Source organism: Erithacus rubecula (genome assembly GCF_903797595.1).
Source record: "Erithacus rubecula genome assembly, chromosome: 27".
Classification (NCBI taxonomy): domain Eukaryota; kingdom Metazoa; phylum Chordata; class Aves; order Passeriformes; family Muscicapidae; genus Erithacus; species Erithacus rubecula.
The window spans coordinates 2259441-2275218 of record NC_136679.1 but is presented as its reverse complement, the minus strand read 5'-3'; the positions used below and the strand labels follow the sequence as shown (position 1 = coordinate 2275218).

Genomic DNA, 15778 nt, shown 5'->3' with positions numbered 1-15778 from the left:
TTTAATTCCTTGGGGTTTTGGCTGCTGGACACCACTTCAATGTGCCCACTTTGCCCTTAGCTCTGAGAGATTCCTGCCCAGCTAGCGCCTGTCAGTACCAGAATTAAAAACATGGTTCATTTTAACCAAGATCAATTGGATTTTGCCCCTGGAATCAATAGTAATAAAGTAGCTCTGGAGAGCAGTTCATTAGTTGAAAATTAAATAAGGAAAAGAAAAGAAAGAGAGAAAATGTACTACAGATACGAGGAATGTGGCTGCTGCCGTGGATGTTGGGGGAGTCAGAGTGCTGGGGGGCTGCTCCCACCCCCTGCCTGGGCTCCAGGTCTCTGACCTTGGACCACCAGCCCAAGAGCCTGGGATGGGCGATGACACAACTCATTAGAGATGTTCCATTAGACAGTGAAACAGCCATGGATGTGGCCAAGGACACACCACCATGTCAGGTATGAAATGGTGTTTTCTCCATGCTGCACTGCTCCCCCAGGCTGATCCCAGCCCCATGGGGGTCTCTGTAACCCCTAGAATTGTTGTGGAGCAGGTTCTGCTCTGGGAAGGGCAGTGGGACTGGGGGCTGCTCCCCATCTCTGCCCCAGAGGCCCTGCATGCTGGTGTTTCGGGGTTCAGTCAATGCCCAATGTTTTCTGTCATGAACCTGGAAATGGGACTTTCCTGGGCCCCCTCCATGCTTGCTGGCCTTTTGTGAGTGGCTTTGAGCTTAAATGTGCTCGGAAGGTGCAAATTATCGCTCAGATCCTCAAAGACAGTTCAGAAATTAAGCGCAGGATTCCAGCTGCTGTTGAATGGGATTCAGGCGTCTGAGCCCTTTAAGCTCTTTTGAAGCCCCAGCCCAGCCTCTCCCTGGGTTGATGAGCTGGAACACAGGGCAGGAGGGGTTTTGATGCCATTATAGTTATTTCTTTTTGTCTGGGCTCTTTTTTTAGTCACTGGAGTCAGGAGTGCACTTGACCCAACGCCTGTTGTTTGCTCCTCTTGGCTCCCACCTGCTGCTGCCTCAGCGTGTGTTCACCCACGTTGGTTGCTCTTAAAAAATTAGTAATTTGGAAAATGAGTCTGGTACTTGCTGGAGCCATGCAGTGTTGCATGGCTGCTGTGCTCTGTGTGGGCTCCTGCCACAGAGGATGGGTCAGACACGGACAGAGGTGCCAGGGGAGACTGTCCCAGCTATCTGGGGACCTGGAGTAAATCACTGAGCTCAGACCTGAGCCTGATGTGTGCTGTTGGCTGATGGTCTAGGAGCAGGAGCTGCCCCTTTGGGGTGTGTATGCACTGAAAATGTGACTGAAGGAGGCTGGGTGAGGTTCAGAGTGTGCCAGGCTGATGGCTGTGGAGGAGCCAGAGCAGAGCTTTCATCCCACAGGATGAGGGGCTGGAGCATCACTGCAGCCTGAGCTGGTCTGGCAGCTCTGGAGGAGCCTGAGCAAAGGCTGCATCCCTCAGGATGTAAGGCTGGAACATCTCTGCATCCTGAGCCAGGCTGGTCAGACTCCCCTTGAGCCTCAGTGTGAGGAGAGGGGCAGCAATCAGGGTCTGCCCCGTGCTGAGGTCACTGCTCCACAGCAGGATCTGGGAGTTCCCCATTCATGCCCTGCATGGCTGGTGATGCTGTGAGGGCTCAGCAATGCCCTGTGCAGCAGGAACTGTTTGCTCTGCCCAGCAGAACACTCTGCACTCAGAGCAGGTCACAGGGCTCCCATGAACCCAACAGATGTTTTACTCCAGAGTGAACAAAACCCTTCCAAGCCGCCTCCTGTCACTTAGAGCAACAACCGGTGATAAAACCCCTAGGAGCACTGTGGGCACGTTCCTTGCTCCAAAGGCCCTTCCCTCAGCTCGGGATGTTGCAAATCCCCAGGACCCAGCAGCACCTTGTAAAACCCTGTCAGCAGACAGGATCTGAAGGGATGCTGCATCCCTGTGAATTCCTGCTCCTGACCTCAGCAGCCGCAGGGAGCTCGGCGCAAGGCTCGCTATTTATATCAGCAGGAACATCCAGGGATAAATAAAGTAATGTGAGTCAATAGGAATTGACTATAAAGCTGGGATCTTTACTCCCCAAGACCACGGTGCTCAAAGCCACCTCTGTTGCTGGCTCCATTCTTCTGGAAACCACCAGGAAGAGCCTCAATCTCTGGCTGCAGGCACTGGTATGTACGGCTGCAGCACAGGCAGCCCCACGGGAGCTGCAGGGGCTTTTCCATATCCCAGAAAGCTGCCAGGGCATGTGCTGGGGAGGAGATAGAGGGATGTTTGTGTTTGCTTTCAGGAGAAGCACAAGGGCTCTCAGGTGACACCAGGCTTCAGATGTGCTCAGTGCAGGATGGAGCTGGACTGGTGTAGCTGCTGGAGCTAGGATGGGTCTAGCTTCAGGCTGCTACAGGGTCTGGATAGCCCCAGGAGCCCCCGAGGCAGAATTCTCAGCTAGCTAGGAATGAGATCCCAGGAGTCACTGTAGAAGTTCTGAAGGTAGCTTTATTTCTTTGAAGGGTTCTACCAGCAAAATCTGGATACATAGCATAGCAAGGGGTTTTTAGAGGGTTTAGGGGAATTGAGATTCTAACCAGTAAAATCATAAGTTGAGAATTATCCAATTACTTTGAGATTCTAGGTGAGGAAAGACCAATCATCTAGTAAAGTTAAAGACCAATAGAAATCCTAAATGATATCAGGGGTTTCAGTAGATGGGTGACATTTCTCTAACATGACTCATCCTAAGAAAAAGTTTCATTGTCTCAGGGTATGAGATCCCAGGGGCCCTTTTCAGGGACAGTTGTATCATCCAGAGGCTGGGTTTCTGACAAAGCACCTGGGACCATTCATGCTCCCGTGGGGGTGGGCAGCTGGAGGCTTGAGACAGTGCTGGTGTTCACTTTGGGACAGCAGGAGCAGCAATAGCCACCAGCTGCACGTGCCTTGGCTGGGATGGCTGGGGCTGGGGTGAGCAGCCAGGTCTGAGTGTGCTGGCCAGCCCAGCCCTGAGAGCTCATCAGTCCTGTGCCTGCCCAGAGCATTGCAGGTGCTCTGGTGGACACAACTCATTGCTCTGCCAAGGTGGACTTGGCAAAAGCACAGGAGGTAGAAAGACCCAGGTTGGTGCCATCAGCCTGGTATAACCCTGGGAGGATGAGGAGACTCTGTGCTGGGGCTGTTCAGCACCACCACTGTATAGTTGAGACTCAGACATGGCCCTGCTGCCACTGGCTTCACTGGCACGTTCAGAATGAGGCCAGGACAGTCCTTGGCCTCATTTGTGTCCTTGTGCCAGCATCTCCCTCCCCTCTGCACCCTCCTCCCATCCCAAGGCTGCTCATGCTGCAGTGCTCAGGGTGTGGATGAGCCCGTGGGAGCTGGCAGTGCTCTGTAGGTTGCCAGTGTTGTTTGGTGGGAGCTGGTGGTTCAACCAGCTGGAATCTGGTGGCTGACAGTGCTGGGGAGGTTGGAGCCATTTTTCTTTGCTGAATAGAAAGATGGGTATTTCTCTGCAAAACAAGTGCTAGCCCAGCAGCATGGGGGTGCTGCCAGCAGCACATTGTTTGTTGTCAGGCATGGAGCAGCATCTTGGCCATCTGTAGCTTCCTCCAGGTCTCTGCTGAACCCCAAATGCCTCTTCATTTATATGCCAGATAAGTGAGTAAAATTTCATAGCAAACAGGCACTTCATTAATCACCTGCTTTTACCATTCTGCTCACTCCTGGAAAGGAATTTAGGGTCTTGATAATGGTGCTGTTGTCCAGGCATGTGCCTCGAAGACTGATGCACCTGTCTGTGCAGTGAAATAGCTTTGCAGAGAAATAGGATCGCTGAAAACCCCGGGCTCTCCTGACAGCAGGACTCAGATAAGATAATCTCCCTGTGCCACAGGCTAGGGAACAATACTCGCATTATAGATTGGAGCCACGCTCAGACAAAGAGGTTATTCTTATGTTTTCTTCCTTAATAAATGCATTTTGTTAAAAACAATTATGGCTTTTGGAAGCAGTTTGGTGCTTGGGCTGTGGAATGAGGCCGAGCCCTGAGGGGAGACAGGTCAGGGGCTGGCACTGGCCACATGCTTGGCCCCAGGACAGCTCTGAGAGGGCTGGTGGACACGCGTGGCTCCTGGCAGGTCATCAAAGTGGTTCTGTGTGTGCCCAGCCCAGTGACTGAGTTGTCATTGTTGGGTTTGAGCAGGTGAAAAGCACATCAGGGCAGCAGTGGGGCAGCCCAGAGGGGCTTTTGTGGGCACTGTATCTTGGGTGAGCTGTGTCTGTGTCAGCAAGCACTGGTGTCCCTCCTGCCCTGGCACCCACGTGGGCTGTCAGTGTCCTACGGGCTGGCACACATGACCCTGCTCGTGCCTTTAGCATTGAATGGGAACATTCCAACTCTCTGGTGAAGAGCACATGGAGAATGAATGGCCAGATGTTTGTTTTGGCCACCTCTGTCCTCCATTTTGATGATTTCTGCTCCTGCTGAAGTCAAGAGCAGCCAGTGAGGTTCAAACAGAAACAGGTAATTTGCCACCTGTGATACAAGTGTCTGTGTGGGGGGAGAGGGGACTTGGGCACACACTGGAGAAGATGGGGTCTCATCCCTTCTGCCAGACCACAGCCAACATTCAGACCTTGTGTATTTGATGGATTCAGAAATGGTTTGAGCAGGACAGGCGCCAATGTTGACACAGCACCTTGCCATGTGCGGGGGATCCTCCATGGCTGCAGAGCTCCTTGGCAGATGCAGCCCCCTGCTCCTTCCAGCCACCCCATGTGAGCTCTGTGGTGTTGGCAGTGGCTCCTTGGGAGTGTGGGGGTGACCAGGACATGGTGCCATGCTGGGCCAGCCATCAGGACACAGCACCCAGGCAGCCTGTGCCCTCCCTCCCCTTCCAGATGGACCCGGTGCAGAAGGCAGTGATCAGCCACACCTTCGGCGTGCCAGCCCCGCTCAAGAAGAAGCAGTTCATCTCCTGCAACATCTGCCACCTGCGCTTCAACTCTGCTGTAAGTGGGGCCTCAGGTGGGGCTGGGAGTGAGCAGGGGCATGGTGCCAGCCCCTCATCACTAATGATGGGCCAGTCCCATCCACTGGAGCTGCTGGTGCTCAGTGTCCTCCAGCACGGGGGCTGTGGCTGCTGGAGCTGCTCTTGCCTCCCTGGGCTGCCTGCAGAGGAGCCATCCCATCCTGGCCATGCTGGATCTGCAGTGCCTGGGGCTGATGCTGCTCTGGCAGCAAAACTCCCTGGTTCTGGGCTTCATGATTCTTCTCCATGGCCAAGCAGCTCAGAAAAAGCATTGCTTCCCTGTTTCAGGCTAGAGGTGCTGTTCCAGAAGAGTCAGTCCCACTATGTGCTCCCAGTGAGCACCTCATGCCCCTGTTCCTACTCTGTCCATGTCCCTCCAGGTCCCCCTGGCTGGCCCAGACCCCCACAGCCCGTGGGTGTTCCAGCATGGAGCCTGTGACCTACTTCAGCTGCACCCAGCCCCGTTCCAGCCCTGTTACCCAGGGCGAGTTTATTGTTTTTGCTAATGAGGCACCACGCTTGGACTGGCCCTTTGCTTTCCCACGAACCAGCCACAGCCCCAGCCCCCATTCCCAGCCTTTGGAAAGCCACAGGGGGAGGGAAGGGAAGGGATGGGATAGGATACTTCCCCTTGCCAAGCCAGGGAATCCTCAGCTGGCCCCCAGGAATGCTGTGCAAATTAATCTGTCCTACTCAGGGGTACAGTGTCTAATTCATACCAGGGTTCCTCTCCATAAATTGCCAAACGAGGGTTGTTTTGGGGGACAATGCAGCATTGTCCCTGTTGGGAGGACACCAGTGCTTGGGGGATTTTTTTTTTGGTGGCCATTTTTATCAGTTTGGTGCAGACATGAATCCATCAGAGTTGTGCTTCATTATCCAATTTTCATGGAGAGAAAAGAGCTGAGGACGTGAACCATGTGTTGGACATCCCTTAGGATACAGTGGGTGATGTGTCCTCCCCACCAAAGAACCTCTTTATTTCATTTTTACAGCAACAATTCGTTGTACATTTCTGGAGTCATAAATTTTGCCTGAAAGCTGCTTTTAGAAATGACTTGGTGCATTTAATCAGAACAGGGTCCTTATCTCGCCAAGCAAGCAATGTGGTGATGTCTTAGAGAGTGATACCTTGGCCTCAATATGTTGGTGTCAGAGCAGGCTGGGGAGAGAAGGGAAATGGCTCTGTGCTACACCTCACTGCAAACACCCCCCTGTGCTACACCTCACTGCAAACACCCCCCTGTGCTACACCTCACTGCCAACAATCCCTCTGTGCTACACCTCACTGCCAACAATCCCTCTGTGCTACACCTCACTGCAAACACCCCTCTGTGCTACACCTCACTGCCAACAATCCCTCTGTGCTACACCTCACTGCAAACACCCCCCTGTGCTACACCTCACTGCCAACAATCCCTCTGTGCTACACCTCACTGCAAACACTCCCCTGTGCTACACCTCACTGCAAATACCCCTCTGTGCTACACCTCACTGCAAACACTCCCCTGTGCTACACCTCACTGCAAATACCCCTCTGTGCTACACCTCACTGCAAACACCCCCCTGTGCTACACCTCACTGCAAACACCCCCCTGTGCTACACATCACTGCAAACACCCCTCTGTGCTACACCTCACTGCAAACAATCCCTCTGTGCTACACCTCACTGCAAACACCCCCCTGTGCTACACCTCACTGCAAACACCCCCCTGTGCTACACCTCACTGCCAACAATCCTTCTGTGCTACACCTCACTGCAAACACCCCCCTGTGCTACACCTCACTGCAAATACCCCTCTGTGCTACACCTCACTGCAAACAATCCTTCTGTGCTACACCTCACTGCAAATACCCCTCTGTGCTACACCTCACTGCCAACAATCCCTCTGTGCTACACCTCACTGCAAACACTCCCCTGTGCTACACCTCACTGCAAACACCCCCCTGTGCTACACCTCACTGCCAACAATCCCTCTGTGCTACACCTCACTGCAAACACTCCCCTGTGCTACACCTCACTGCAAATACCCCTCTGTGCTACACCTCACTGCCAACAATCCCTCTGTGCTACACCTCACTGCAAACAATCCTTCTGTGCTACACCTCACTGCAAACACCCCCCTGTGCTACACCTCACTGCAAACAATCCCTCTGTGCTACACCTCACTGCAAACAATCCCTCTGTGCTACACCTCACTGCAAACAATCCCTCTGTGCTACACCTCACTGCCAACACCGCCTTGCAGTGGTTCTACTGTGGGGATGGATGCCACCAGGTAAGGTGGCTGCACTAGAAACATGCCTGAGTGGCCACATCCTGGGTGTGTCCCCATCACCTGCCCTCCCCATGTCCCTCTGTCTGTCTGGTCACAGCAGTGACTGGTGTCTCCCCCCAGAACCAGGCAGAAGCTCACTACAAGGGCCACAAGCACGCGAGGAGGCTGAAGGCCATCGAGGCCATGAAGAACAAGCAGAAGGTGGTGGGGGCTGCAGCAGGGACCCCTGGCCAGGACAGCACAGCCGACCTGGCCCCCAGCCCTGTGGGCAGTGGGGATCTGGGCAGCACAGGTACGAGGAGGGGGTGTGGGTTGAAGAGTCTGTGGTCAGTGTGGCAGAGGTGCCACTGGTTTATAAAGGAGCTCCTGTGCCTTTGAGGGAGCAGGGGGTGTTTTCTCTGTGAATGGTGTCTCTGAAAGGTGTTTTGTATGGATGCAGGAGAGAAAGGGATGTCTCACACATCCCCAGGGCTGTGCCACATGCAGGGATGGGGCTGGTGGGAGGCGTGGCAGCACCGGAGCTCGCCCGGGGTTTTGTACTGAACCCAGTCCATGCACTGCAGATAACAGCTGGAATAGGAGAGACCTGGGGAGGGGCCACCCTTGGCAGGGACATGCATGCAGACTTCTTCTGAGATGGTCTTGGGGAAGACTGGGGTGCTCCCTGAAATCCAGAAAAACTGTTCAGGCACAGATAACTTTCTTTTTCTGCCCATTTCTTTCTCTTTTCCCCTTCCCCCTTTCCTTCCCCTCCCACCAGCTGATGCCAGTAGCCCACAGGAGTCGGAGGGTAAGGGCAGCAGCCTGGGGCTGGTGCCCAGCACTGAGGAATCACCTGTGGAGCTGCCAGGCAGTGTTGCCCCTCTGGGCTCCCCTCCAGCCTCTGAGATGTCAGAGGGCACCTCAGATGCCACCAGCGTGGCCTCCTCGTCCACCCAGGCAGCTGAGACACAGGCAGCTGAGTTGGGCAGCAGTGTCAGCTCGGCCCCTGAGAGTGAGAAAGAGGGGAAAAAGAGCAAACAGCACCTGTATTGTCCCACCTGCAAAGTGACTGTCAACTCCCTGTCCCAGCTGGAGGCTCACAACACCGGTAAGGACATTTTCAGGGGACAGGGAGATAGGCCCCTTGCCACTTCATCAGGGCTCTGAGCAAAGCCCAGCCATGCCCCATAACCAAGCAGCCTTGCAATGAAGTAGCAAGTACTAATGAGTGCTATAATGTAAAGATATTCATTAAAATGACCTGCACAGATAAGCCATGGGGCTTTACCTGGGCTGCAGCTTCTAGGGTGAATTCTCACAAGGTCAAACAGTCTTATTGTTCATGTCTCAATTAAGGACATTTCCAACTACTTTTAATCAAGTGATTTCGGCTATTTTATTTTCCATTTAGCTTGAAGCTGATAGGCAAGGCTTCTTCCAAAACTGGAATAATATTTCCCAAAGTATCTCAGTGGTTTGGGCTAGTGGCCCTGTGGAGAAGACCCCTGGGAATGCAACGAGCTGTGGAGCCCCATAGCCTGCAATGACTCCTGGGCTGTGGGGGGCAGCCCCCTGGGGGGGGCAGCTATGAGAGCTGCTGAGGGTCCCCCTGAAGCCTGGGGGTGGCCAGACCAATGCTCAAGGTGGCAGCAGGAGGTGGCAGCCATGGTACAGGGGTCCCCAGTGGGGTCTGTGGGACCTGCAGCTCCAGCTCCTGGCTCACCCCTTTCTCTAGAGGATGCTTAAGTTGGGCACCCCAACTTTAAATGGAAGGTCCTTTTTTCCCCCAGCTCAGCAAGTACTGGGAACCAATTCCTCCCACCCCACTGCCTGCTGGGGCAGCAGCAGCTGCCGTGTGCAAGGTTGGCTCAGGACACTGCTGTGGCTTAGCTGCAGACGTGTCCTTTTGCTTTTGTCAGCTCCAGTTACAAATTCAGGGGCTGATTTGGGGGAAAAGAACAAACAAACAAACAAACAAACGTTTGCAGGCTGGCACTGCTCCGTGGCTGTCACACAGCTCCTTGCTTCACGCCTTAAAAAATAGAATGAATTAGCAGGGGCTTAAATTACTTGCTCCCCATGCACCCTCGCCATCCCGGCGCTGGCAGGGACAGGACAGAGCGCCCTGTCCCCAGGTGTGTAGGGATCTTGGGTTCCTCCTTCTGCACCTGCTGTGACCCTGCTGAGCTATTCCTGGCTCCACAGCCAGCTCTGCTCTGACCTTGGGCATGGCTCAGATGCTGCAGCACGGCGGGCGACGCGCGCCCAGCTCTGCAGACTGTGCTAACGCCCGGGGACAGGCGACAGGCTCCAGCACACACTCAAAATAGCAGCTCCTCCAAAGCTGGCACATGGAGGGGGGGGTCTCTGGGAAGATAAGCATCTCTGCTCTGCCTGCGACGTGCAGTTTGGCAGGGTCTGGGAATGGGCTGCACAGCACTGGCAAAAATCCGGGCTCCCAGGCAGCTCCCTGTCCCCTCTGACAGCAAGTGCTGCTGGGCACAGGGTGATGGGGCTCCCCTGGTGCTCTTGGAGGGCTCTGTTCCGGCTGCTGTGGAACTGGCCCGGGGCTGGGCTGGGTTTGCTGAATATCCCTCTCACCAGGCGCCAAGCACAAGTCAATGCTGGAAGGTCACGGCACTCAACTGCGGCGAGGCCGGGGCAAGCTGCTCTCCCGGGCAGGGCACAAGTCCAAGAGGATTGGGAACAAGGGCAGCATCAACATCCAGAACAAGGCGTTTCACTGCCAAGTCTGTGAGATCTACGTGAACTCCGAGACCCAGCTCAAGCAGGTGACAATGCCCTGGGAGTGCCCGGGCAGTGGGTGTGGGACTCGGGGTGTGGGTCCCTGCAGGGTGATGGGTGTCCCCACAGTGCTGAGCTGGACAGGCTCCCAGTGATCCAGCTGTTTTCCTCCCCAGCACATGAGCAGCCGAAGGCACAAAGACAGGCTGGCAGGGAAGCCACCCAAGCCCAAGTACAGTCCCTACAACAAGCTGCAGAAGAATGCTGCCCTCGCAGTGAGTATTCTCAAGGTACCTGTCTCCCTGCACAGCACTCGCTGGGTTTGCTCACAAAGCCTCGCTTGCCTCAGCCATCCTTTCAGTGAGTTATGGGAGCTGCTTCTCTTAAACCTTGGTTTCCATCACCACAGCTCAGCTTCTCCCCTCAGGGAGGATGAGCTGTGGTGGTGGGTTTTGAGTCTATTCCTGTGAAAGCCAGCATGGGGATGATTTGGAAGTACTTCACAATGGTATTATTTGCTCCACCTGTTCTGCAGTCTCACAGTGTCTCCTCCTCTCTCCCTGCAGTCCAAGCTGGCTTTGCAGAAGCACCTCACCAAAACCCTGGCAACTCGTTTCCTGCCGAGCCCGCTGACCGCCGCCGCCGTCTGCGCCATGCCCGGACCCCTCGCCTTGCGACCGGCAGCTGCCACCACCCTCTTCCAAGCCCCACTCCTCGGACCAGCCCTTTTCCGAACGCCGCCGGCCCACGTCCGCCCCACGCCCGGTCCCATTGTCTTTGCACCCTACTAGAGCTGCTGGCCCACCGAGGGTCTGTCCACTGCGGCCGGGCTGGGCTGCGGGGGCTGCGCTGGGGGCAGCGCTCCTGGTACCTGCACTCCTGGCTGGTGGGATAATGTAGTCGTAGACATCAACCCCGGCTGCTCCTTTGCTTGGAGAGGGCTCCCACTGGAGAGAGGTGCCCCGACAGAGCCCAGCCAGCCCCACCGCACATCCCCACTGCTCCCCCAGCCTGTGCTGGCCCCTTGCTGAGCAGATGAGCCCAGTCAGTGCACAGAAGAAGACAGTGTCCAAATCAGCAGGACTGTCTCGTGGCCAGAGCCTGCCTGTACTTGGCTGGCTTCTTCATTGCCCTCCCAGTTACCAGACTGGAAGGAGAAGAGCTGGCTGGCCCCTGGGAGAAGAAGCATCCCTCTGGTCCCTGCCAGCCCAGTGGGAAGGGAACTGTGAGGGGAATTTCAGCCCAGCTCTTACTGGGAGAAACAACCCCAGCACAAGTGGGAAGCTGGCAGTTTCTCTCTCAGCCTGGGCTGGCTGTGCCCTTGCCAGCCCTGCACCTGCCTGTGCTGGCAGGGGGTTTCTGTGCCACCCACCAGCTCTCTGCCCCCACAGCTCCCTATGTCCCACCAGCCAAAGAGCCCCCGCAGTGGCAGGCACAAGCCACACCGACTGTATCCTCACTCCAAGAGCAATAGCTGACCCCAGGGCCGGCGCCTCCTCCCTCCAAAGCACACGGGCCCTGCCCTGGCCCCAGAAGCACACGATGGGCATGTGGCCAAGCAGGGCCCCACTCATGCTCAGCAAGGCCGGGAGCACCAGGCTGTCTGGTGCTGGCTCCCCAAGGAGGTGACCCTGTGCTTGGCACCTTTCCTTGTCTCTGTCCCATGCAGGGACAGCCCTGCCCCTACCTCCCGGGAGATGCTGTGAGGCTGAGTGAATGTCCCTAAAGCACTTTCAGTTCTCCAGTGAAAGGCAATGCTGCTGCTCACCTGCTGTGCCCGGCCCTCCAAAACCATCCCAGTTAGGAGCTTCCAGGAAGTTACTGATGATTCAAAGAAAGGTGTCCTCAGCAGCCTGGACAATCAGGTGGCAGTTGCACCCACAGACTGCGGAATGCTGGGCTCTGGAGGGACCTGAGGCCGCGGCTCTGCGTTTCACTGTGCTCAGACAGCCCAACCATGACCTGTGTGGGACTGTCACCATGGCACTCTGGGTGCCCAGCACACTGCTGTACATAGAGAGAGTTGCATCCCAAATGGACCTTTCGCTGGAGGAACACCCCACCCCGATCTATGCAATCCAGGGGGGCAGCTCACCCGCCGCACTGGCCGCCTGCGATTCCCTTTGGTGCTGACGCATCCATGCAGCCAGAGCAGTGGTGGGAGCAGAAGAACCAACATGACACTGAGCTCTGTCCCATCCCCAGCTCAGGGTGCTGGTTCAAACCTCTGCTGTGATTCCCATTCCCTCCCTCGGGAAGAGGCAGGTTGGTGTGCACCTGGGAATCCACACGCACAAGCACACATATCTGATGTCTTGGCCATAAGCAGCGCCTGGATTTCAAAAGGATTTTGCCCAGTGTGCTCTGCCAATGCTCAGGATGGGTCCTGGCATGGGCAGGTGAACAGGAAACAGCCAATGGGTGACTCAGATGCTGAAACATATCTGCTTCCCAGGGCTGGAGCCTTGGCAAGGGCATGAAAGCTGCAGAAGGGAGCACACACCTGCAGGGTCTGTGAGCAGCACCAACGGTGGAGCCACCACTGCACTCCTGCCACAGAGGCAGGAGAGTGAAGGAGCCCCTGGGTATGAATTCACCTGCTCAGGGCATCCCTTCCCTAGGGAAGGAGGAAAGTGGAGAAACAGCCCAGGAGAGGACTGAGCAGCTGTGCATGGAGACAATGGAAAGGTCTTGCAGCAGTGGTGGGACATGTGGCTTGAAGAACAGCTGAGGGAAGGAAGGCTCCCTGCAGAAACGGCTTTGCCAGGAATATGGAGATAGTCCCACAGCCCAGGGGACATGTACGGACCCCACATCCCAGGGGACAGAAGCCTGTGCTGGTGGGGCCCCAGGGGACAGGAGGGACACTGTCCCCACTCCCCAGTGCCAAGCAGCCCATGGCCAGTGCATGGCCAGCCAACCCTGCCCGTCTCACTGTGCCCTTCCCAGGCCCTTGGGGTCACCCCCAGTCCAGCCACCGCAGCAGGACAATGGGTCCCCTCCTGTGCCATGAGCCCCTGGTGCCCTGCCCAGCCCCTCAGAAGCAGGGGAGCCAGGAGCTTGCAGAGCCACTTGGCACCAGTGGGCCTGTTCCCCTCCATTGTTCCAAAAAGCCTGTGCTGGAGCCATGGCTGCTCCTTGCCCCTCACCAGTGGAGTCCTGATGCACTCCTGTTCTTGGCACTTTAACCCTGTGAAAGCCATTCCTTCTAGTAACAATAATACTGCAACGAGCTGCATAAGAACCCCCCGTTATGGCATCCCCCAAATCCCCTCCTGCTCTCCAAAGCATTTACTGCCTTTGACTTAGCACATGCTGTACTAGGAGTAGGGATAGTCCATAGCGCTCGGTAACGTGTGCCCCTCTGTAAATAACCTTGGAGTGATGTGAAGTTTGATTCAAAAAACCAGAAAAAAAACCAAACCAACCCAAAATGGAATATCCAGACTCTAGGGACTTGGCCAGTACCCTCCTGTAATGTTCATTGTATATTTTTTTGATGTACTATAACTGTTGGGAAAATAAAAAAAAGGAAAATATTTTGATAACCGAATCTCATTGCTTTATTGTGTTACTCAGTAAATAAAAGGAACAAGTATAAACACACTGGGGCTTTCATCAGTTCTTTTCCTACATCCAGACCACCTGAAGGGAACGTGTGCTGCTAGGCAGGACTGGGACACCTGTGCCTTGTCTTATGGTGGTTCTAAAAGGAGGCAGCAGTGTGTCAGGTGGCCAGTGAGAGCTGCCACAGCCCAAATCATCTGGGGTGTGCAGGGCAAGTACAGTCCCAGCTCCTCCAAGGATCTAGGTATGCAGGTGAAGCACAACCCTATCTCCTCCAAGCTCATGGCTGAGTCTGCACTCAGGAAGAGGAGGGCTAGAATGGTGGATTTGGACACCCTGACCTCAGGAATAGCACCTGCCCTGCTCTAGGTATTCCCTGGGGCAGCATGCTGGGATATTCCAGTGCATAAAGGAGCAGTGGATACTGCCAGGGTAAGGGACAGTTTGCCAGGGAGCAGCACAGAGCCAGCTGGAGCAGGGCAAGGAGAGCTGCTTGGCTGGAGACAAACAGGCTCTGTCCACGTTATGAGGAAATAGAAAAATAGGGAGTTGCTCCCTCCAGATGTGGATCTGATCTCCACATTCCAGCTGTGCCTCTGTTCCACTCTCCCAGCCTGCACCTGAGAGCAGAGGGGATCACTGAGTGAATCCTGACCTTCCTGTAGCACCTCTGACAGCTGCAGGGGCTGGGCAGGGAGAGGAGTGGTTCCTGTCCCACTGCCTCTATCATCTGCCAGGACCATCCCTAGCCCTGGGATGATTGTTCCTCCTGCCACCTGCCTCCCACAGGCTCCGTGACAGCAGCCAGGACTCAGCAGGAGGTGTGTGAGAGGGAAGCAGGAAGGTGAGGAAGAGGAGGTGGCAGTGGAAGGGGAAGCAGGCTCAGCCATCCATGGATCCGCTGCCCTTGTTCTTGCGGCTCAGGGGAAAGGCAGACTTGCTCTGTGGCTGTGTCATCTTGCTGGCCAGGTAGATGAAGGGCTCGATCAGCGTGCGCCGGTCAGCCACAGACACCTCCCACAGCTTCACCTTCTCGCCCTTGGCCCAGTGCTGGGCTGCATCATGATCCACCCGGCGCTGCTCCTGCAGGTCACACTTGTTGCCCAAAACCACAATGGTGACCTGTTCCAAAAGGGTGAGAAGGGCCCCTGATGACCAGCCACAGAGCTGCAGGGCTGGCTGGCTCTGCCATGGAAATCCTCAGTTCTCAGTGCTGGGCCCGGCCCTGCCACTGATTTCCCATCCATGTCAAGGCCTTTTGAAACCAAATTACCTCAGTGCTCCCTTTCCCTCCTACTGGGGTCTGTGTGTCTCAAACCAGCCCCAAATAAAGGAGCTTTTGAGCACCTGTATGCTCAGAGAGCATCCCAGGAGACACCCTGTTGCTGCTGGGAGTCTCACAGATCAGGGACCCATCTGTGACATGCTGGAGAAAACAAAGGTGAGAACCTGCCCCAGGGGAGCAGATCACACTCTGCAGCCCCTTCCCACGGGGGACTCACCTCCTTCTTGTCCTTGGACTTGTCGATCTCCTTCTTGAGCAGCTCGACACGCTTGAAGGACTCCTTGCTGTCGGTGCTGTAGACCAGCACGTAGCCGTCGGTGCAGGAGAAGCAGTGCTTGGGCAGCTCCAGCCCGTCCCGCAGCCCCCGCGTGTCGTAGAAGCGCACCTGCTCCCGCACGCCCCGGTCCGTCTCGATGGAGCCCACGTAAATGTCCTCCTGGGTCTCGATCATCTCCGAGCCTGACGGGAGGGCACAGTGGGAACCCTGCAGGGGGCCTGGGATGGAACAGCTCGGGAGTTGTGCCCTCCCCACCCACCGCCGCTGTTTGAGGTGACCAAACAGGGACAGCCCTGACCAGGGGGATCCCCAGAGCCAGCACTGCCCAGGGCAGGACCGGCCCGCTACACGCGGGGAGAGCGACCTCTGCCCGGCGCCGCACTCACCAACCACATGGTTCCCGTAGAGCAGCTGCTCCAGGATGGAGGTTTTGCCGACCGAGGCCTGCCCGCACACCACCACTTTGCAGCTCTTGCCCATCCCGCCTCACCGGGGCGGCGGCGACCGAGCCTCACCGGCAGCGGCCTGAGGGGCGCGGCGGCACCACAGCGCCCCCCTGTGGGCGGGCGGACCGTGCGCCCTGCGGCGGGAGGGGCGTGGTCCGGATAAGCCCCGCCCACCC

At 56.1% G+C, this 15778-nt stretch overlaps 2 protein-coding genes across 7 annotated transcripts in view; one reads left to right on the top strand and one right to left on the bottom strand.

Moving 5' to 3' along the window:
- Positions 1–13626, top strand: part of ZNF385C (zinc finger protein 385C) — a 61079-nt gene extending 47453 nt beyond the window's left edge. For 3 of the 6 annotated variants that reach the window (XM_079328002.1, XM_079328004.1, XM_079328006.1), the window contains 6 exons: positions 4891–5001; positions 7421–7592; positions 8061–8390; positions 9887–10074; positions 10204–10302; positions 10594–13626. In XM_079328002.1, coding sequence (XP_079184128.1) covers positions 4891–5001; positions 7421–7592; positions 8061–8390; positions 9887–10074; positions 10204–10302; positions 10594–10818 — 1125 coding nt within the window. In that variant the 3' untranslated portion in view covers positions 10819–13626. Of the gene's footprint in view, positions 1–4890; positions 5002–7420; positions 7593–8060; positions 8391–9886; positions 10075–10203; positions 10318–10593 lie in introns of all 6 variants that reach the window. The other 3 variants (XM_079328003.1, XM_079328007.1, XM_079328005.1) reach the window with 2 other exon arrangements.
- On the bottom strand, positions 13567–15705 carry NKIRAS2 (NFKB inhibitor interacting Ras like 2). Its single transcript, XM_079328033.1, has 3 exons — positions 15543–15705; positions 15097–15338; positions 13567–14716 (listed from the first exon to the last, which is right to left on the bottom strand). Exons 1-3 carry the CDS (start codon positions 15634–15636, stop codon positions 14477–14479), a joined length of 576 nt encoding a protein of 191 aa, XP_079184159.1. The 5' UTR covers positions 15637–15705; the 3' UTR covers positions 13567–14476.
- Positions 15706–15778: the final 73 nt, after the last annotated feature.